Genomic DNA, 24005 nt, shown 5'->3' on the forward strand with positions numbered 1-24005 from the left:
AAAAAAGTTTTATGATTTGGGAGGGAGTTGAAGATCATTTTCAGTTATATACTTTTGTTAGAGCTAAAAGGAGCCCCAGACTTCATCGAATATCCTGGTTCAGATGCACCTTACAGAGGAAAATGAGACTGTGAATGATCAAATGATGGAATTGGCGAGGCTGTTCTATGATCCTGGAAGATGCAGTTAATGCTAGAAGGATACAGAGCACACAATGCTCTGAGCTACCTTCTCGCTATTTTCTTCTCTGTGCCATTGCCTCAAGATCAAACTCTGATGAATGTTAATGCAATAGAAAGTCACTTCCAAGGGAGAAAACCTATGGTTGCTATTACTAGTCCAGTCAGGTAAACACTCAAGGACAAATTGTTGTGCCAAATGCTAAGTATTTCAGTGCACAATTCCCTTTATGTTCAAGTAAGGCTAAGAAACTTTGTCTGCTCTGTTTGAATCAATGAAACAACACAGCATTCTAGCCCGAATTGTTTTATGAGAGCCTGCCATGAACACAGAATATCTGTCACATTTTATTTCTTCTACCCTCAGCCACAGCTTGTTAGAACGCCCTGCTCCCAAAATATTGTGCTGTGCCACTTGGCTCATCAGCCCGTTCTGAATCTACTAGCATTTATGTATGTCAGGTCTTCCTACCTTCCTAATTTTGCTTGCCTCTGCGAGTTGCCACCTCACTGGGGTATTGGGGATTTCTCTGCACACCCATCCTAAAAAAATGTTCTGTACCTAAACTGATGACACATGTCTTGCTAGAGTTATAAGCCAGTTCAGACCACCTGAAAAACAACCAAGTTCAGCAAAATCATGCTTCAACACTATAAACAGCTAAATACTAAAATGAAAATAGACACGAGACAGCTGAATAGTAATCTATAGCCATTTTGAGGTGTATAGAACCCGGTTGAATATAAACCAAAATTGAAATGTCTATGAAGAAGTCACAGGATGTGGTTAAGAACCTGCATTTTCCTATTAATATATTGGTTAATCAATACCATGTCAATTAATGCCATAATGTTGTAAATTGTTGTTGATATTATGTTGGGGTTTTTAATTGATTGGGATGATACTTTGCCGGCTTTACCTTCAGACCAGAGATGGTCTCACCAAGAAATCATTGAACTCACCAGGACAATAAGATGCTGGACTTTATGCTTGGTAAATACTTCCAATGAAAGAATCTCAACTGAATTTGAACTGTGGTAATGCAACAAGGTGGAGGAATCCACCATGGGGGGAGGTTTCGGGGAGGGGTAGAGGGAATCCCAGTGCCTATAACACTGTGTCACATAATGCAATGCAATTAATAATAATAAAAATATAGATTTATGTATTTCATCAGAATTGAGAATAAGATAATCAAAGCATCACCAATGATAACATTTAGGCAGGTCATAGTTCACTGTGCATTTTCTTTTCAGCTCTGACATCATTTAGTTATTTTCGTTTCCTATGCCGTAAAATAATCCTGTAGCTATAGTTAGAATCTTTTGAAGTTACATCAGAACAAATGATGAGTCAATAATGGGAAGCAATATGAGAAAAGCAGGCCTTTTATCTGTCTAGGTAGAACTGGTCATTAGATTGGATTTTCGAGAGGGGAGGGTATTGTTGGCTATCTGATTAGAAGGAACATTCACCACTTCAGTGGTGATGTAATATATCGTCAGAGGGAGAAGTTATGTCAGTCCCCAGGAGTCCTCTGTTAAAACTCATGTACTACTGGGAAGGTGAGACACTGAATCATCAACACCTAAGATTGTGAATGGATTTCAAAATATATTAGCAAGAATATCACTTCCAATGCCACATATAAAATAAGCTTTAGGTCAGATGAGAATTGCTGATGAGGTGAGCAGATGCCTTGGAGATGTGTAGTGCTCTTTGGAGTGATTGTGCCATGATTATTGACAACTGGGAGATTCTCAGTAGTAGTTAAAAGTGGCTGAGTCCCCCAGGCATCTGGTTAGTCAAATAAAACAGCTCTATAATATGTCAAGTGGGCACATGAGGTACATTTAAAAGCAAGTTACTAGGAGGGTCATAGCCACGTTAATAAAGGTAAGGGCCCCTTTGTATAAACAAGCAAAGCAAAAACAACTTGAATATCCTGATATACAAAAAGTCCCTAAGCACTTTTAGAAGGGGGTAAATAACACTTGCATTTCTGCTGAGTCTTTGGGTTAAGAAGTCCTGCCATATATAATTTCATATCCAAATTGTGCATATGTTGAATTCTTTAAGTTTCAAATTTGTAGGGATCTACCTTGGTCAGTTACTCTTTGTCCTAGAGGCTAGAACAGGATATGCAATGTTTAGATTTTAAGAAGATATTAAGAATCCTAGAATTGACGGCAATGCCATCTTGAGTGTTTAGCTATATAGCATACACCATTTTCTACTAATGCTCATAAATAAATTGTCTCTGTTTCAAAGCTGACAATAGAAGTCCAGAGAAGTAGCAAATTCTCTGAAATTACACAGTAAAATTGCAGCCAGAGACGCATACTATGCCGTGTCGAAAGTCTAAGTCTCCCATAGTATCACAAGTAACCAGGATAGCATTTAGCACACATAATTAACAAATGGAGACAAAACAAACAAGAAGTAGATATACTATGTAACAATATATGCTATATAAAATTATAAAATAGATCTCCTTATTAAAAGAAAATCATTTCAGTTTGAATATAGTTTTGTCAGATATTTGCATAAAGTTTAAGACATGCCATCTTCTCATTTTTATATCTTCTTCTAATAATCCTTGTAAAACAGTTGGTTCCAAAAGATATATCTTTGAAGTTGTCTTTGACTTTGGACTGAGTTGGGATAAACAAAGTGATATAAGATAGGAGATATCAGTTTTGAAATACAAGTACAAACCCATGATCCTTGTCCTACCTTTCCTAATTATTTGACTCAAGTAACTTCTGAAAGAAGCCTTTTTCTTACCAGTAAAAACAAGGGTGCTGGATTGGATAGTTCTAAGAAAACTTCAAATTTTAAAGACTACTGCTATATTTTTTATAAAATTAGCATTCCAACAGAAAAGTCTCTGAAGCAATAGGATGTAAATGAAGCAATCAATTATTAGCAAAAGTGTCATGGATAAGCTTGTTTTTCTCCAGTAAGGCTCACTTTCTGGTTTTTAAATTAATTTTATCCACCATTATCCAGTGATGTCCTCACGTTGATATTAATGCATTGAAACGAATCCAACGAATATTAGCATTAGTTTTCCCTTGACTTCCAGTTAAACTAAGTCCAGTAATTTAGGAATGTGGGTGCCAATCCCAAAATGCTAACAATATTTGTGCTGTACAATTCATTTGCAAAATTAGAGCCACTCTTCCTTGTTTCCTGTTTATTTCAGTTAATCATGCACCCACTTTTCTAGTTAGACTGGTTCCCTTCCAGGACAAGGAAGCTCTATATCTTTAGTTGCAAAGTAATGACTGGCTCATTGAAAATACTTCCAGGCAAGTAAGTAGATCTCTGCAGTTGAAATCTGCCAAAAATTTGTGTTTCCTTAAAGTGACATCTCCAGCTATCCTGCCCCAAGGATTTTTCCTCTGATTTTAATGAATGTATGCCAAGAAAAAGTCTAATCAGTCTTTTGTAGGACAAACTCTGCTCTATCAAAAAACAATTGTTAGCACATTTCAGAGCCTGTAAAACACTGTCGTCCAGAACCAGAGTCGAAGAAATAGCTCTGGATCCAGGTTCCAGAAGCATTCTATCCTTTGCAGTTGTGAAATGCAAAGAGAGGAAGCAGTAAGACGCACCACCCCTGTCTTGCTTGCAGCAGTGTTTGATGCCAGGTGTTTACAGCCACCCAAGGCCCAGAGGCTGAGCTGCCGCAGCTGAGACCCATGCTGCTTGTTATAACTCTCCTTCCCAGCACCATGCTCTACATATGTCCCATTTCATCAGGTCACATCAGCTTAGGTCATGCCCGATTCTGCAGCTAGTGCTAAACAAATGCATCACCGTGCAGAATGTTCCATGTTTCCTTAAAAGTGGAGTAGGCAATGGGAAAATGTTTCCTGTTTTTTTTTTTTTCCTCAAGCATTGACTTTCACCTTTTACAGATTATCAGTCTCTTGCATTTTCAGAAAACATTGGAGATTTTAACCATTAGCAAGTGTGAAATTATTGAGGTATAAGAAGTAAAATACATGCACACATATACTGACACACTTTTACACAAATAGTAGAGTTTAGTGCCGATATTCTGTTGGTAAGTATGCAAATATGTGAAAATTAGTTACAAGCATATTAGCTGTCTGGTTTTTTTGGGGGGGGCAGGGTAGTAACCTAAGAGAGAGGGAGATTATACAGAGGACCTTTAAAATGTCAATAGTTACTTGGTAAACTAATTAACTCTTACATAGTACATTGCCAGACATTTGGAAGATGTAACAAAAGAGGCAAAAGTGAGTTGTTTAGTTCAAAGAGCATACTATTTTAAAAGAATGTGGATTTTGTGAAAGTTTTTAAATGCTAGTTTCTATTTTCATTGACATGATTCTGTGTATCTATGCTAGAAAATTACAGACACTGGGCAAATCTCATCTGCCACCTGTTTTTGTAGTTTTATTGAAGCCCAACAGCACCACCCAAGTGTTTGTATGTTATCTATAGCTGATCTTAAGTGAAAAAGACATAGCAGATGTCACAAGGCCAGCTTAGCTTGCCCAGAAAACACTTGCTGATGTTTCCATAATTCATTCTTAGAAGAATACTCAGAGATAAATGTGATGTTTCTCATTTTCAGTTAAGGTAACTGAGCATCATAAGTTATATAATTTGGTGCCCAAACCTAGGTTTGATTCTACATTTATCTTATTTAAAAAAAAATCCCTGTTCTTATGCTATCCTCGTGTATAGACATAGCCAAAATATAAGCAAGGAAAAGTAACAGCCTGGCAGAGTCACAGAGTTTTTTTCCATTAGAGTTCAGAAAAAAAGGCTTTTTTGAGCCTGTTACAATAAAGATTCTGGAGAAGATTGCGTGAATATGAAAGTAAAAATGAATCTCAACAACTATCCATGCTGTGAGACCAAGCCAAATTGGAAGATCAAGGTCATGTGAAGTTAGAAGATCAGCTGAGGTTAGAACCAGGTCTCCACTCACCCAGCCCAGAACACATGTGCTATGAATGTCCATGCTGAACAATGGAATCATTTTATAAGTGTGGCTGAAAGTTACAAAATAGCAGAACATTGCAAATGAGAATTTTTACATTTTGTGATGAAATTGAAAATGCTGTACTTCTACTGAAACCACCAAAAAACACACCTGTGCAGGTATTTACATACCTGTCATCACTGAACCACCATCCTACCAGAAACATTTTTATTGTAAAGAATCATGCCTATGAGACTGTGGGCATTTCTGGCACTATCAAATGTTTTATAATTCTGCCCTATGGAACCAGGTAGAATTAGCCAACAGAACAGTGGAACAGTGAATAGTTGCAACCTATGGAGGCTTACCTGATACTGTAGAGCACTTTGCCATTTTTTGAAATCCGCAGCAATTTGTTGTCAGTGGTGACATCATGGAAGTTTGCACCCTTCTCATTGGCAAAAAACAAATCTGGCTTCCAAATGGAGTCTAGCATGGACGGGTCCAAGTCCAGGGAATCATCTGGGTACTCACTGTATGCCAGTCGTGAATCATTCCATTGTTGTCGCAGAAAAATGTTCACTCGATAGTCCTATAGAAATGTGATTCACAAAAGTTACTTCTTACCTACCTTGACATAAGTAGGCCATCTGTTTTTGTTTTTCACCCTTCTCTCTTACTGAATACAGACAGCACTGATTATAGGTAAATCAGGCCATATAAATCTTGGTCAAAATAAACCACATACTTCTCTATTAGGAGTGGAAACAAAGGGAAAGAAAGACTCACTCCAACTAGAACACCAGTAGAGCAATGGTTGAAATTTTTGTGTTGGAACTATTCATCTGGGATGAACTAATACAAACTCAAGCTGCTTTAGCTATGGAAGAGGTAACAATGAGTACAAAAGTCAGCCTGTTATGGCCTAGTACAAATTAGACTCATTTTCCAAATCAGAATAGAAACCATCTTCAGTCTCTGCTCAGATGCTCTGGACAGAACAAAACCCACTGTGCAGTTTTGGTATTGGACTTCTTATGAGATGGTGACATGATAGAGAGTAATATTGTTTAAGATGTTTCACATTGACAAAATATTTCCCTCATAATTACTTGGTAAGCATTCTTAAATATTTCATTTTCTCTGAATGTGTTGTGTCTACAACTCACCAATTTTATGCTTCCTCCAAACAATTTTTATGCTTTCTCAGTGTGAGCACCACTATCAAAGGTTCTCCCCCTTGTGGGAGTCATAGCCATACCTTAGGCATTCCCATTTGGTGTGGGAATTTCCTCCAATATTAATGAGTCAACTTAGGGGTAGTGACTGCTCTCCTGGATGCTTTCATTCAAAGATCTTTAGTACTGCTTCACTGGATAATCTAAATTCTGAGGTTTCATGCATATCCTTTAGTCAGATGAGACTATGATTTCAGAGTTGATAGTTGTCTACTCTTGATACTGTGGTCATTTATGATGATATCTATTCATTTACTCTTATTCTCTTTATCTTTGTATTCTCACTTTCCCCATGTTCACATGTTTGGCACCTGTATTTTGACATTATGTAACTAACTCACTATGATGATGATGTTGTCCTGGCTTGCCTGAGAACTTCTCTGTTTTAACCCACAAAAGTCTCACATTGAGAAATTTTCGTTAGCTCCAGGGATAGTTGTCCTTTCTACCAGGTACTGTGAAGATAATCCAAGGCTGGCCAGCTTGAGTTAATTCCTCCAGGGCTAAAAGGGGAAAAAATTGTCAAGTTGTACATCTCAGGGTATATGGAAAAGAGTTTCAATCCAGTTCTTTTTGACCATTTGCTAAACTTTCCAAGTCGTGTGGATCTTTGTGCAAGCAGTCATCCTGATGGTCATGCTCCTACAGCATTTTAGAGTCAGCAGCTCTGGGAAGAGTATCCAGTGCAGCAGAAAGCAAGCCTAGTAACCACATAGTTAAAAACTACCAATTGATCCTAGAAACCCAGTTAAACTTGAGCTTTTCCATTGTGTAATTTTTCCATTGAAAACATTACATAGGCTTATACCAGATCTGCACAGCAAGTTCTCTGACTCAAGAGGGTGCCCTTTGGGTCTAGCCAGGCTTCCATCCCATTCTTTTGTTCACTGACCCCTGCAAGGAGTAGACCAAGTGACTGATAGAACTTCCTAATTTCTCATCACACAGTTTAGGAATTATGCAAAGGGAGCAGAAGGTTGTAACTGGAAAGAGATGATTATCAGTCTAGGAACTTCTGGGGAGCTGGTGTTACATGAAACTTTGAACTATGGTTTGAAGAAAAAATGAGAATTTTTGAAAATCAAAAAAGGAGCTATTAACTATAGAATAATCCAATTTACATACAACTATGCACTATACATATTAACTCTGAGATTTTCTTAAGCTTTCCTGAGGGAGGAAATGCAGCTTCTCCATGTATGACACCTACTGCCTTTTATTTCCTTAAGGAGGGATCTTTTTGTGAGGTGACTGTGTGTCTGTTTAACCAGGACACAGAAAAGAAGTTCCCATTCCTTAGCCTGTTTATGGAGGTAAAGAAAGTCTGGGAGGTAATAACGACTGGAAATAATAAATGAATGTGTTTACTGTCTTAGGCCACTGGGAGGCCAATGACCTTCCCCTATCCCTAGAATTAATATTAGTGTGGAAACGGTCATGTTCAACCAGAGAATATTGGGCAGCCAAATCCCTACGAAGGCCCCTTACAAACCTTGCTAGAATTAATGATGCATATTGAAAGGCTCTAGAGAATATTACATTAGTATCATACAGTAGAAAAACAATGACCTTTAAGAAAAACTTAGTATATTCATAGACTTCCACAGTTGGTATTCATCTTTTAAAAAACTGTTTTCTCATCGGTGTTTTCTAGTGTCACAGGTTTCTACTGTGAATATTATATGTAGAAATGATGAAATATATTCTCATAATATCAGAACTTTAAAAAGAATTCATCTATCTTACTACAGCAGTAAATAAAACAAATTTTATTTTTAAGCAAAAATAAATATAAAACTTTGAGGAAAAATTACACTTTATGCCACAATTATAACAAGTGTATGAAATAAGTGTTTTTGGTGTTAAATGCTTACACTTTTTAATGTACAGTAATTAAAATGTATCCACATTCAGGTTATAATGATATATAATATTCCAAAATAAAAAAAAAAACTCCTAGAATCATTTAGATTAAAAAAGGATATACAAAGTTACCGAGAAGAAGCTAACCCAGCAAGCAGATTGTCCAGGACTGAGGCTGTCTAATGCCACATGGACACATATGGATTAACTATGTCTTGATTTTGTTTATTTAGAGATAGAATTATTCTCTCATGCTATTCCAAAGATGCAAGAGGATAGTTGTTTGTTCTTTAGCTTTTTCTTTGCCTTTGTTTTTGCCTCTAGGTTTATTAAAATATTAAAAGGGAAGTAAATATTGAGAAGCATACCTAAGTGCATATTCAATTTTCTTTTACACTGCTGTCTCTCTATAGGGACATTTTCTGCTTCAGGTAAATGACATATTTGCACTAAAAGTTGCTTTTCTATTATCAGCTATTTGGGCATTAGATTAGAAAATGGAAATATTCACATTCCATACATATATATATCTTTAATTTTTTGAAAATTATATCTAAGTCACTTAAAACAAGTGATTCAGTTACCTTCATTCTATATTATTCTTTTGTTGCAACTTGAGAATTTCATTTTCATTTTTTCTGATGTTTTCTAATTCTTTGTTCACACTAAAAGATTGCTTCTTTAAACTGAGTTATCTTCTTAAATTGAATTACCTTGAAACTATTATATTTATATTAGCATTTATAGATAGACTGCTTCTGTCCATAATATTCCTATTAAACTTTACACCATTTCTCTCTTACTTCTGTGTATATACATTGCTCAGTCCAAGTATGTTCCAAGGTATCTATCATATGCTTGGTTGATTCCTCATACTGTCTATTATAACACTTTTGCTTTACCTCTGACTTTACTGCAGTAAAGTTTATATAATCTTGAGCCTGTGCTAGCTTTTTTTAAACAATCAAATCTCCAAATTTTATTTGTTGAAAATTTGTTTGTTGAAATTTTGTTTGTTGAAATTTGTCCTATGATGGTTTGGCTGTTGTAACTTTAGAAATCATATTGTGAGGGTTTATTTATTTGTTTCTTTCTCTTTGGCAGACCCTCCAAGAGTTGTCATAACAGATTTACCCACCTCAGGAGTCAGAAACAAAATGTATACCATGAATTGCAGCAACTCTGATAGTATAAGTTTGTTCCATATCTTACTTTATATATGTGACAGTCCATCTAGGCCTGTGATGACATGTTATTATAAGTAGCATATCTTATGTAGCATATCTTGCATTAAAATCAAGGCTGCATCTAGAAATTCTTGTAAAAATGGTGGGTAGCATTCTTTTATTTTCTTGGATGATTTGATATGGAAAGTTGGCCTTGAGCTTAAAATTATGGACGATTTCTGTATGATGAGGTCACAATTTAACATTACCTTGCTAATTGCGAGAACAAGGTTATCTTTTACGTATCAGTTTTTAAAACTGCCAAGCTTATGGTACACTGCTAATTCTTCCTTAAGAAGTTAGAAATAAGAAATGTGGCTTCTTGCTGTTCCTGATAAGTTGGTTCCTTCTTATGACTTGTTTACATAGCCATAGAATGAAAGGAAGCACATAGTCTCTTGTCAGTGGTTGTAACACAACTCACATACTAATGAGAGCCTGTAACATCTTTTTCAAATCCCACAGGAATGTGATTTCAGATTGAAGGTAAAGCTATTTTTCGCTCTGCTACAACAACCAGCAAAGCATATGGAATTTAGCTTTTGATGCAGAATTTGGGAGAGCCAGAGCTATGTTCTGAAGAGTAGATGGCCACACTTTCTATGCCTTCAGCTCCCCTCCTAGCTGAGAAGGGAAGGATCTGTTGCTGTGGCACGCATAGGATTCTAGCATCTGAAGGTTCACCTCACACACCATTCCCTCACGTGTTCTCATTGTCACTTGGAACCTGGAAAGAGAGTGTCTTTGCCATTTTTGTTGGCCTCGCTTTGGAGAGAGTTACATGCACCTGGTATGCACACACACTTGATCTTTCCTGAGATTACTAATATTATCAGACCATGCCTTGACAGCTAAAATGAACATTGCAGATACACTCTCTGTTCTGTAAATTGTTTTGCCATCAGCAAACAAGCAAAGAGGGCCAGAAAGAAAAATGCAAAGAAATGGTAAACTGACTTTCTCAAAATGGAATATAAGCTCTTCTGTCATGTATCCCTTGTAACACTGTGTACCATTCCTAATTTATTCTAGTATATATTTTTAACATAGTGTCAACCACCAATGCGTGCTGAATTATCCCCATGTCTCTTAATGAATGAAAAAACTTTGAATAATATATATCATTATAATGTTCCATAAAACTGTTCCTTAAGGTAGCAGAAATGTACTCTGTCCTGTGTGTACACATATTATACCAATGTATCAAAGGAGTGAGGTTGTTGTTGGGTTTGTATGTGAGCCTTCAGTCTGTATAAATTAGGGGGATATTATTAATCATAAGAAGAGCATACCAGTAGCAGCAAAGGAGAGTCACATTGAGTTTTTCGAAACAGATCATCATTGTCCCTCATCTGGTAAAATCTCCCCAAACTGAATCTTTCAGTAATGCGCTTCATGTAATGGGATGAGAGTGAAGTGTAAGGAGAGAAAAATGAACATGTTTAGAAACTCAAAATTCTTAGGTATTATTGAAAAATTTATTCTAGAAAATGTATATAAAACAAAACTAGTATCTTCAGAAAACATGAATCAACGTCCTAAGGTTTTATTCTCCAAGGAAGAATATGGTTGTCTTTAATTTTTTTTAATCTATTTTTCTGAGTCAGATTTTGTAAAATATTGGTAAATGTATAGATAGCAAAACCTTACAATTTGGGTAAAGGATGCTTGAGATATGACACTCTGAATATTTCTTAACCTCCATTGTGATGTGATTAGTAGATTGGGCGGGGGGGTTCTTGGGAGGTGATTATATCAAGAGGGTGAAACCCTCAGAAGTGAGATTTTGAACCTTTAAAAAGGAGCCGAGAGGTCTTTCCAGCATACGGGATACCAGAAGTCAGCAGTCTTTAACTCAAATAGAATCCTCAACAGAAACAGACCATGTTGGCCTGGCATATATCAGATGGAGTTCTACACAGGGCTTTGAGTATCTTAAAGATCACACCTTCCTCATTGCAGCAACTTTCAAGGCCTTAGGAGAATTTGAATACTGGCTATTTAAACACCTAGATCTTGGATTTTGGATTGCCAAGTTGTCTGTGGGTCAAATTTGGCCCTGACCCTGTTTTGTAAATAAAAATTTACTGGAGCACAACAACTACACCCATTTGTTCATTATAGTTGTTGTTATACACACACACACACACAACTACATATGTCAGTCTTTTATGTTTCTCTCAAAGGTTTAAGTATTTACTGTGTGACTTTTTGCAGAAAAAGTTTGATAATTCCTTATTTGATTGTCATGTAGATTTTCTTCTTTGATGTAAACATGATAGCATTTAAAATATTTTTGTAGTTTCACATAAAATGATAATTGAGGCAAACATTTTCAAGGTTAGATAAAGTTCATCATTACATCAAAATCTAAGACGTCAAAAGAAGCACACTACACATCACTTTTCTAACCATGCAATTCAATCTGTCTTACACAGCAGGGAACAAGCAGTCTGTTGATGTTACCCTTGAGCAACGCTTTGCATATTTTCTGATAGGAAATGTGACAAAGGGTATTTAATAAGTGGCTAGGAAGCATTTAAGCAGCCCATTTATTAAATACCTTCATTAGCTGTTAAGGGCAGAGGAAAATAAGACTATTCATGGTTTCCATTTTCATCTCCTTAAATGTTGAGTTTTTTCTTGCATTAATGAACATTGAAAAGGTACATATTTACATTTTTGATTGAGTAAGATGCAATGATGAGATTTAATCAAAGCAACCCAGGAGTTTGATTAATGCAATCAGCATTAGGTCGTGCAAATATTGTCATTGAATGCCATCGTGTAAAGCTGGTGACAGTGATTTGGGCTCTTGGAGGCTTTCCCCTCTCTTATTAAGATAGAGTCAAAGAATCAGAGGGAGAGAGGTAGAAGCTGAATGCCAAGTCCAAAGTTGTGTTATTCTTTGCATGCTTAGCTGTTCTTGTGAGCCCTTCAATAATCCTATCAAAACTGTCTTCTTAGGTGCAACCCTTAATGCATTATACCCTGCCAAGTACCCAAAACCGCATTTCTTGACAACACTACTCCAGAGTAACATTAGAATTGACAATGGAGTTGCATTATGTCTAATTTTGCCAGTGAAAAGGAGTGATGAGTTGTAAATGATTTCTAGTATCAAGGATGCTACAAAATGTACTAATGTGTTAAGAATAGTTCTAGTGTCCTGAAGAGGAAATTCAAAAGACAAAGGAACTGTTTGTACTTCTCAATGGTGTTATGCTCATTATTTTATTACTTGAAAAATTTAAGCCCTGCAGCCACTGTACTAATTAGTCAAGCTCAGTTATGTTTATTTTTGTCTCAGAATAACATGACTGTATGCTTTTCAGAGACATGCAGATTAGAACCAACCAATTGATTTAGGACTTAGAACAAGCTGGGGACAAAAATACTTAGAGTAATTTCCATACTATGGACTGCTACCATGTGAAGTAAAACTAATGATCTCAATAGGTCATGTCACGTGCACATGACCGTGACTGTTATCAGGAAACTTGGTTGGTTTTATGGAATCTGGAATCATTTCCACATGTATAAAAGATGTTTGTGTGCAATCTATGATGAGCCGTTGGTATTATCTCCATGTTTTTTTTTAAAGACACAGATATTATATAATTGCTGTAGACTTGGGACTACTTTCTATTACTAATAAAATTGTGCACACATGTATACACACGGATGTGTGTGTCTGAGTGTTACTGTAAATTCGTCCTTAAATGTGTTCCACAGGGAGGTTTAACTATGGTAAAACTTCCATTATATGTGAAAGATCAGCTATTATGTCTCTTGGCAAGAGATTACCCAAAATGAGGGCATATAAAACATTGCATTTTAGAGGTGACTAACATTGGAAATTGGCACTCAGCAAGTATCTCAGAAATGTGCCCTTTAATCCAACATCCCATTCCTTCACCCGATGGCTTCAATGCTCAGTCCCACTCACCATTGTAGTTTCTGCTATTGACCCAAAGCTGTTGATAAATATGTTGCAGGTAACATTTACAGGAGGCCCTGCAAGTTGAACAATAGAAAGTTTGACAGGTTGTGTCATCGTATAATTGAGTCACATTTTTCTCTTGCCAGTGGCATTGTAGCACTTACCATGGTGGTTTCTGTGACTGATCCAAAACTGTTGATAAAAATATTGCAAGTAACGTTTACTGGAGGACCTGCAGAACGCAATAAGAATATTGCAATAGGCATTGAAACAAAAATACAGCCCCATTAACATTTGTGATATGGCTAGAAGTGTAAATAAAATTAAAATGATGGCAAGATTGCAAAAGAAATGTATCCAGCGGCATATAATGATAACATTTCCAATTACTATTTTGGGTGATGACAGTTAAGCAATGGGTAACATAGCCTGAAGAGTTTGGGATTTGGAAAATATAAACTGAAGACAGTTGAACTCAATCCATTGCTTTAAGTTGCTATCAAAATAGCCTTATGAATGATGGCTTTTTTTGAACTTAGGATTGTCAACTAGGTAGGCATCAACTGTGAGATTTTTCCATGGTGATGATATGGTGGCTATATAGTTAAAACAGAGCTGCATTTTCTATTATGGGTCAGGAAGATGGGCCTCCTTTTGTACAATAGTGGTTTATGTATTTTTGTTTTGACACCTCTGAATTTACTCCATTTCTTCTTTATATTCCTTTTGACTTCCAGTTTTTTTTTAAAGTGATGTAAGAAATATAAATAAATAGAAAATTAACTCATTTTAAGATATAAACACAAAGAAATGCCACTTAATGCTTATATTATTGCCTTGGTCCATATGGTATAGAGCATGTTGAGTTTGAGTATACTGACCTGTGCTCTTTATTCTTGCTTTTCATCAAGAGACAAATCACTGATGCTTCCCTGCATCATATTTTCCTGGAGAATGTATTTATTACTTTTGTGGCACTTTCCTCTAAGTCATTCAGAAATAAGAAAATACTCCCATGAACCACCTAGTCCCTTATTCCTTTCTCCAGGGCAAATTAGTCTCTTCATTTGACAAAGGCTCAGCAACCCATTGCAAGAAATACTTAGGGGGGCCCGGTGGTGTGGCCTAGCGGCTAAAGTCCTCACCTTGAACGTGCCAGGATCCCATATGGGCACTGGTTCTAATCCCGGCAGCTCCACTTCCCATCCAGCTCCCTGCTTGTGGCCTGGGAAAGCAGTCGAGGACGGCCCAAGGCTTTGGGACCCTGCACCCATGTGGGATATCTGGAAGAAGTTCCTGGTACCCAGCTTCAGATCGGCATAGCATCGGCCGTTGCTCGCACTTGGGGAGTGAGTGATCAGATGGAAGATTTTCCTCTCTGTTTCTCCTCTCTGTATATCTGACTTTCCAATAAATAAGTAAATCTTAAAGAAAAAAAAAACCAAGAAATACCTAGGGGACTCAGAATTCAAGAAGCTAGGAGAGCTGGTAAAGAGGAGTTTGGCTTGAGGCCTCATTTGAGCACCATGTTCTATACTCTTCCATGGTGAGTTCTTCTCTAGAGTCACTTTGTACTCTGCCTGACTTTTGGGTACTTATCTTTTTGTTACTCAAAACAACCTCTTCTTAGTTGCACAATTCTATTTTACTGAGAATCTATTTTTCTGTTGGAGCTAACCTTGTGGCTCAGTTGGATAATCTGCTTACAATGTTGGCATCCCATATGAAACATCATTTGAGTTTCTGATCCAGGTTCCTGCTAAAGTACTTGCAAATCAGTGGAGAATGGCTCAAGTATTTGGGCCCCTGATACCCACATTGAAGACCTGGATTGAGTATAGGTTTCTGGCTTTGTCAGGCCCAGGTATGGCCACTGAGGCCATCACAGTAGATGGAAGATTGATTCTGTCTTTCAAATAAATAATAAGTAAATCTCTTCAGACTTTTTGAACTTTTATTAATGTAAATTTTGTGCATTCCATGCGTACGGTGCAAGAAAAGTCACACTACCTTCACTATAAATGTTTCAAAAATTTCTTTTTCTATTAAGAAATAAATTAGGCAACAGAGGCAAATTATAAGAAATTGTGTGTATTTTTTCTCTCTTCACCAAGAAACACTTCCTTGCAAACTATCCAGTGGAAAGTTTCATGAATTCTTGTATGTAAGAGAAATAAAAAATTAATGACGGGGAGGAAGAAACACAAAAAAAGGGAAATTCCATTTTTAAAGGAGGGATTTGAAAACATAAGGTTTGGTCTTTTTTGTCTGTTTGTCCAGCCTGCTCCACTAACCCGGAAGCTTTAGAGTGTGGATCTTACCATCACATCTATGCTTAGATCCTTTCTGGTAAATGGCAGCATAAATAGATTCTGGGAACTTGAAATATTTGCAGCTACCATATATGATGACATTGTGTGAAGTACATTAGAAATTATCTATTTCCATCCTTTATAAAAGAGGATTTATTTTTCATCTCTAGTAAATGTTTGCAGATGAGAAAACTAGGGATTAGAGAGGTAAAGTAACTTGCTTCATGTCATGCTGCTCTAATTAGAAAAGCTGAGACCCATCATTCAGGTTTCAAAAGCCTAAGCTTGCAACCACTTTGCTGCCCTGCCTGGCAGGATACTGTATCCTCACTCCTGCATGACCTGCTAATAATGATGCTATTTTACACATGTTTGTGTGTTTCTTGATTCTTTGCATCTGGCTTCCTCAATTCTAGGCAAAAATGTTTGCACTTCTATGTAAAGTCTTAGAAAATAAATTTTTAAATGAGAATTCTTTTAATATTTGTTATTTGGAAGATGGGGAGAAAGGAAGGAAGGAGAGAGAGGAGAGAGACAAGGAGAAAGATGGGGAGAAAGGAACAGAGGGAGAGGGAGAAAGAGAGAATGAGAGAGGGAGGGAGTGAGAGAGAGAGAGAGAGAGATTCTATCCTTTGACTTACTCCCGTAACAGGCCTGAGATGGGAGCTGTGAAGCTAATCCAGGTGTACTACCTGGCTTGTAAGGACAAACTAATTGAGGAATCACCTACTGCTTCTCACCATGCCCATTAGCTAGAACTGGGGTGGAACCTGAAACTCAAACCCAAGAACTGCTATGAGGGATATTAGTATCTTCTTAGGCCAAATCCATGCACCAATAAGTCATGCTTTGGATGAGGAACTGGCATTTACATATAGTAAGAACTGATGCTGATATTAAAATCTTACTCTGGCAGTGTCTCATTTCATTCTTTAATAGTAGGTGCTATCATAACAGCAATTTTATATAAGAAAACCCAATGCACAAAGGTAGTTAATTTTCCCAAGGTCCAAGTTTGAAACAGGCAAAAATCGCATTATTTAAGAATATTTTTTAAAATACAGAAGTAGCATGCCTGCGGCGAATGGAGTTATCCTAATAATAGAAGCTCCCTAAGTATGGGGCTTGATGTGCAAACTCTTATCACCTATTTTGCTTTGCTCTACTCTTATCTTGGTGATTTTCTTCCTCAGGTAGCTTTGGTTTTTACTTTGCTTTAATAATTTCTTGAGTAAAAAGTGAAGTTACTGATTTGAGATTACTTTTTAAATGCAGATATTTACACTGTAAATTTTCTTCTGAGCACTGCGTTTTCTAGATCCTATACTTTTTTTTAATGTTGTATTTCTGTTTTCATTCATCTCCAATTTTCATTTTTATTTCTACTTTGGTTTATTGGTCATTGAAAGGTGTACTTTTCCACATATTTGTGAATTCTCCAGTTTCCTTTCTATTACTGTCTTCAAGTTTTACTTCACTATGGTTTCAAAAGCTGTACTTTTGTAATTTTAGTCTGTTGGAATATATTGATTTTTAATTTGTGATGAGTCATTGAAAAGAATGTATATCCTGTGGTTGTGTAATGAAGCATCTATACATGTGTGTTAGGTCTGGTTGGTTTATACTGTTCTTTCCTTATTGATCTCTCAATGCACTTTTTATTGAAAATAATGTAGTCAAGTTTCCCAACTCTTGTTGGGGAAGTGTTTGCTTTTTCCATTAATTCTAACAATGTCTTGTTCACATATTTTGGAATTTTGTTTGATGCACATGTTATGAGTTGTTTTGTCCTTCTCATTGATGGGACTCTTATCAATATGTAATGTCATCCTTTGATTATTTTAACGGCTTATTTTACTTGCAACCCATTTTTATGGTAATAGTATACATACCTCATCTTTTCTTGGTTACTATTTCTATAGAATATTCTTTCCCCCATCGTTTTACTGTCAGTGTACATATGTCTTTGGATCTTAGGTGAGTTTCTTGTACATCACATGTAGTTGGATCATAGCATGTTTTATGCATTCTGCTTAATTATGTTTTCTTGACTGGGGAGTTGAAACAACTTGAAATTAAAGTGATTGCTGACACAGAAAGACTCTTCATTTCAGTGTTTGCTTTACAAATATTTTATAGCATTTTTATAATTGCTTGGTGGCTCTATTTCTTCTATTATAAATATCTTTGTGTTTAGTTTGATTTTCTTGTAGTGAGCCCTTTGAATTCTCATTTCATTTTTTTTTTGTATATTTTTCGGGTGTTTTTCTTGTGCTACCATAAGTGTTACATTTAACATCCCAGTTTGATTTAATAACCTAACAAAAATCATGCCAACTTAACTTCAACAAAATATGAAAACTTATATCCAGCTCCATTTTCTCCTCTTTATATAATTGTTGTCATACATTGTATCTTTTTTTGTGCACATTAATATAGACTAATAATTTTCATGTGAATGTGCATTTTAAATCATGTAGGGGTGCAAAGTGAATTATAAACAAATACTACAGTTTACCACTTTATATTTTATATTTTACTGGTAAATATATTTTATGCTTATATACTGGGGAGCTTTATCAATCCATAAAACTTTAATTACTATATAACATTCTAAAAATTTCAACTCAGAGTACTTGTTTTGTCATTTCTTATAGGGTAAATCTAGTGTGGCTGTCTTCAGCTTTCCATTTTTCTTCTCTGAAAGGCAGTTGTTTGGCTATAAAAATTTTCCCCCAGTATTTCACATTATCCTGCTGTCTTTGGCTCCTCAAAACCTTCTGCCAAGGAATCTGCTGGTAATCTTCGTGGGAATTCCAGGCATGTAATAAGGTGATTTTATTAGCTGCTTTTAAATTTTTAAAAATATTTGGCTTTCAATAATTTGATTAAAACGTATCTTTGAGTTTATCCTACTTGAAACTAATTGGGCTTCTGGGATTTCTGGATTCCCCAAATATTGGAAGCTACTGTTTTTTTCAATTATTCTATTTAAATATTATTTTCATCCTTTATGTTCTAGAACTTCCTAAAGTGCATGGTAATGTAGTTGATGTTGTCTCATTGCCACCTTATACTCTGTTCTCGTTGCTCCGTTTTCTTTCCTTTCTGCTTCTAGAACTGATACTTTGAATAGTCTGCTCCTTTCTCTTCTGCCTGATCAAATCTATTTATTTATTTTAGTGAATTTTGCATTTATGTTACAAATTTCATGTGTAGGGCCCGGTGCGATAGCTTAGTGGTTAAAGTCCTCGCCTTGCATGCCCAGGATCCCATATTGGCACCGGTTCTAATCCAGGCAGCTTCACTTCCCATCCAGCTCCCTGCTTGTGGCCTGGGAAAACAGTCAAGGATGGCCCAAAGCCTTGGGACCCTGCACCCATGTGGGAGACCTGGAAGAAGCTCCTGGCTCCTGGCTTCAAACGACAAAGCACTGGCTGTTGCAGCCGCTTGTGGAGTGAATCATCAGATGGAAGATCTTCCTCTCTGTATCTCCTCCTCTCTGTATATCTGACTTTCCAATAAAATAAATAAATAAATAAATCTTTTTTTAATTTAACATGTATAATAAGTTTTATTTTAATCTTTCTAAATTTCTTTTTACATTTTATTATTATTATTGCAATCATTTTATGATACAGTTAAATATTCCCTTATCCCCTCCCCAATTCCCTCCCCCCCATCCCCCAGTTCCTCCATATCATCACTAACACATAGCTCTTCATACTCAGTCATATGTTCATCATTGCGGGCATGGACAATGGCAGAGAGTCCAGAATCCTATTGTCAAAATATAATATAAACAGTTTCACTGTAAGTCCATCTTTGTCTGAAAAACAGAGATGCTGACCACACTGCATCCTCACATCTGGATGTTAGTCTCCATTACATAACTACTGTACATTCCCTTAAATGAAAAGTCATGATACAAAATCAACAATAGAAAGAAAAATAGAAATTCATAATGCCATGAAGTTAAATGACATGTTACTAGATATGACAGTCTCCATTACACAATTACTATACCTACCCTTAAATAAAGAGCCACAAAACAAAATCAACATCCAAGAGAAAAAAGAAATTAACAACACCAAGAAGTTAAACAACATGCTATTAAATGTCCAACGTGTAGCTAAAGAAGTGAAAATCAAGAACCTTCTTGAAGAAAATGATGCCACTGTATGATCTATGAGTCATTGAATGATCCAATCAGAAGAAAGTGTTTTGAAGAGATGAAACCAACAGAAAACAACAAAACCCATGTGATAGAGTCTCCACTGATCTTTGTTGAAGTGTGTCTCCTCCAGACAATAAACAGATGGGTTTTGTTTTTTAATCCAGTCTACTAATCTATGATGTTTGAGCTTAAGCCATTTACATTCAGAGTTAAATATACATGGATGGTACTTTGGTCCTGTCATTTTAGGAATGGGTTGTTCATTGGTTTAGTCTTCTGTTGTCATTTTACTGGGATGTTCTTCCCATTTGCCTTTGGTTTTGGTAGGTGCTATTCCTCTTCTCTGTCAAGAGAACATCTTGAAGTATCATTTGTAGGGCAGGTTTGAAAGAGGCAAATTCTTTTAACTTTTCTTTACTCTGGAAGAATTTTATTTCATTTTCAAAGATGAAAGAAAGCTTTGCTGGATATGTTATCCTAGGCCGACAATTTTTTTTCTTTTAGAAATATGTCACTCCATTCTCTTCTGGCCTGTAGAGTTTCCTGTGAGAGGTCTCCTGTGAGCTTAATTGGCATTCCTTTATATGTCAATTGATGTTTTTCACGTGCACATTTAAGGATCTTTTCCTTATGTTCAATTGAAGAGAGTTTGATAATCATGTGTCTTGGTGAAGATCGCTTTTGATCAAGCCTGTTGGGAGTTCTGTGTTCTTCCTGCATCTTGTTTCCCAATTCTTTCTCCAGATTAGGGAAATTTTCCTTGATTATTTCATTAAATACATTTGCAAACTCAGCTTCTCTTTCTGCACCTTCCGGGACTCCCATAACTCTTATATTTGGCTTCTTCGTAGTGTCTTTCAATTCTTGAATACTTTTTTTGGCCTGATCCAGCTCTGCTTCCAGCTTTTTGTTTGCTTCCCCCTGGTGACAGGAGATATCTGCCAATTCTGAGATTTTTTTCTTCTGCTTGCTTCATTCTATTTTGGAGACTCTCCACTGTACTTGTAATTTGCTCTACTGTGTTCTTAATTTCTGATATACCAGCCTTGATTTGCTTTACTGCTTCCTTAAATTCTTTGAACTCTTGCATGAGCTTCTCATTTTTTACCAGAATCTTCAAAATGAGTCTTATGGATTCTGTGTCCCCCATTTTCTCGATGTCTTCCTCAGTTAACTCTGAGGTTGGCATAAGGTTTTGCTCCTTTGCAGGGGAGTGCTCAGTAATATTCATTGTGCCTTTGTCTCTTCTTTTGCTCTTGATCATTGTACTTCTGGTTAGCAGAGTCTTCTTCTTGGGGCAGGTTTCTAAGCTGTGTGACCCACAGGTCTACAATGCAATTTTACTTATTGCAGTTGGTACACAACTTTTTGCTTGCAGCCACTTGTGCCACAACCTCCAGAGAGTTCCAGGTCTGGGTTCTTATGTCAGATATCCACCATGGTCTCCACAGCCCCAGCTCTTGGCTCACCACTCTCCACCTCCTGTGATACCGTGCTGAGGCTGCACTGTTGTCTCTGCAACCTTTCTCCCTCTTCTGGTTGGAGTGGGTTCCAGGATTAGAGAGACACCAAGTGTCCTATCTAGTTAGGTTGTTGGTGGCGCTGATCTTGTCGGAACCTGTTGGACGTTAGGTCTGGGTGCCACACGGACCTATTTTGACCGGTACAATGTCACAGTCGGTATTATTTTCCTGCGGGACCTCAGCAAGCTCTCGCGAGCTCAGCACATGCGCAATTCTCTGTTGTCCCCTGCAGTCCCAAAGCTATTGCCACAATGCACAAAATGGCGCCCGACGTGCTACCACAACAGTTCTTGAACTGCTGGTCGTCAGATCCGAGGGCTACCCAGACATACCCCGGATAGAACCCATAAAATGCCACGTTGTTGCAGTTCGCCGAGTCAGAAATGAGTTCACTCCCAGCTCAGTGCATGTTCAGTCCTTTCCCTTGCCTTTCCTCCTTATGCAAAATGGCGCCCAATTCAGCTCTAGGGGGCTGACTGGGCTATGAAATTCACTCTGTTCTCACACTGCCCATCTGAGATCTGCTGCTCTGTCTCTGCTCCTGGTCAAATCAAACGGACCAGCAGGACTGACAGTTCCCCGTCTGGATTCACCTCCCAAGCTCCCAGTGCAAGTCCCTTCCCACCTGGCTGCTGGTGGAGTTCTGACTGCTGGTGGAGTTTAGATCGCCGTGCTGGAATATCATTCACTGCAACACCACACTGCTGTGCCCGCTGCTTTCCTGTGTCTGTCAGTCTCCAGGTACCCCTCTGCTGTTGTTCTGTCCTTTCCTATTTCCTGAAATATGTCCTCTCTGCTTCATCCTGATTAAATGTTTCTCCATCTGATTAAACGTGTCCTTACCCTATTCCGCCATCTTGATTCTCCAATAAATCTTTTAAAAAATTTCATGTGTACAATTTTTGTTTGGTTGCTTTTTATAATTTCTTTCTGAGTATTCACATACCATTTTCCTGATTTCCTTCAATTGTTCTTTCTTGGCTTTTAAGTCTTTGGGCATAGTTAAGACAGCTAGCTGTTCTAAAGTCTTTGTTTATTAAATATAGCATTTCAGCTTCCCGAGGTGTGATTTCTATTTTTTCCTTTGAGTCAATAATATGTTACTGTTTCTTTATAGTTTTTTGTTGAACAATGGACATTTGAAAGTTATACTGTGGTAACCTTGAAAGCCATATTCCCTCTGTAAAGTTTACTGGGTATGCGAACTATATTTGATTTGGTGACTTTCTGAAACTTTTTTTGCAAAAATGGTAATTTTCCACCTCATACACATTTACCAAAAATCTTTTTTCCTTGGCTTGTGCTGAAGTACACAGGAATAGGTTTTCTTTGACACAAGAACATAAAAAAGTGGCAACTAATGGAACAAACCTGAAACACATTTCTGTTTTTGAAGATTGGTTCTGTATTAGAGCATTTCCTCAGCACTTAGCCAGACTTAAAATGGGTCTAGGGCTCAACCCGAGGGGCAGCTTAGGGTTTGATCATATCTGCCCTGTATGTGCCCTTGCATTAGACTGTAAAGCCTTTTTAAACTTGCCAAAGAACTGAATTTGAATGTTCTCTTTCCCTAAGAAACTTCCCGGCTGTTACTTCGCGGCTTTGGACAACCTATTCTATGTTCATCTTTTTTCCCTTAGTGTCTCTAGTTTTTTAATTTGGGCTGCAATGTTTTTGATCAATGCAATGTTTAGTTTTTCCATCGGAAATTTTGAGTTAGGAATGACAGTAATGAACAATGTTAAGGGCTGAATTTTGTGCTCCAAAAAGCAAGTAACGTACCCTCTAGACTTTAAGAATGCAAGATTTGGAGACAAGATCTTTAAAGTGATAAATGAGGTTGAATGCTGTCAGGAGAGTGAGCCCTAATGTGATGTGACTAGTATCTCTAGACGACCCTAATATGTAGGTAGATATGCTGCCTACAATACAGTTCAATAGAAGAATGATGGACTTGTAACTGTTGCTAAAGGGCTAAACTATTGTAAAAAAAAATAGGGGAGAACACTGGGGCTGAGGCCAATTGGGGACAGTGGAAGGGGAAATCCCTGAGCCTATGGACTGTATCATGCAAAATAAAAATGAAATAAAAAGAGATTCCAGGGCCATAGAGGGAAGATGCCCAAGGGAACATTGTCATTCGGGAAGCTCCCCAAGATGTGCACGCGTGCCGCTGCTGAGGCTCCGAGGCCTGCCACCTGCACAAGTCCACCTGCAGCTAGGGCGGCTACCCTACCAAGTGCAAGAGCAAGTTTAACTGGGTGCCAAGGCGAAAAGACTTAACATGGGACTGGCCGGGTGAGGCACCTAAGAATCACATAAAGCAGGTTCAGACATGTCTACACCCAAGAGGCAGCTCTTGCTGCATCCAGTTCATCTTGACAATTTCAACAATTAGGCAGGAAATACTTTGGTTTTAAAAAATGAAACAAAAGGGCCTGGAGCGGTGGCGCAAGTGGTTAAAGGTCCTTGCCTTGCACGCCCGGGATCCCATATGGGCGCCGGTTCTAATCCCGGCAGCCCCGCTTCCCTTCCAGCTCCCTGCCTGTGGCCTGGGAAAGCAGTCGAGGACGGCCC

The 24005-nt window shown here is 37.4% G+C and overlaps 1 protein-coding gene across 2 annotated transcripts in view; it reads right to left on the reverse strand.

The window, feature by feature from the left end:
* Nucleotides 1–24005, reverse strand: part of LOC121166753 (glycine receptor subunit alpha-2) — a 153235-nt gene that overhangs the window by 98558 nt on the left and 30672 nt on the right. Inside the window, exons 3-4 of one of the 2 annotated variants that reach the window (XM_040996033.1) lie at nt 13423–13490; nt 5515–5738 (exon numbers count right to left, since the gene is read on the reverse strand). In XM_040996033.1, the coding sequence (XP_040851967.1) occupies nt 5515–5738; nt 13423–13490 (292 nt within the window). Of the gene's footprint in view, nt 1–5514; nt 5739–13422; nt 13491–13580; nt 13649–24005 lie in introns of both variants that reach the window. The other variant, XM_040996034.1, reaches the window with a different exon arrangement.

The sequence above is a fragment of the Ochotona curzoniae genome, unplaced genomic scaffold (genome assembly GCF_017591425.1).
Source record: "Ochotona curzoniae isolate NIBS_2020 unplaced genomic scaffold, NIBS_Ocur_1.0 patch219, whole genome shotgun sequence".
NCBI lineage: Eukaryota > Metazoa > Chordata > Mammalia > Lagomorpha > Ochotonidae > Ochotona > Ochotona curzoniae.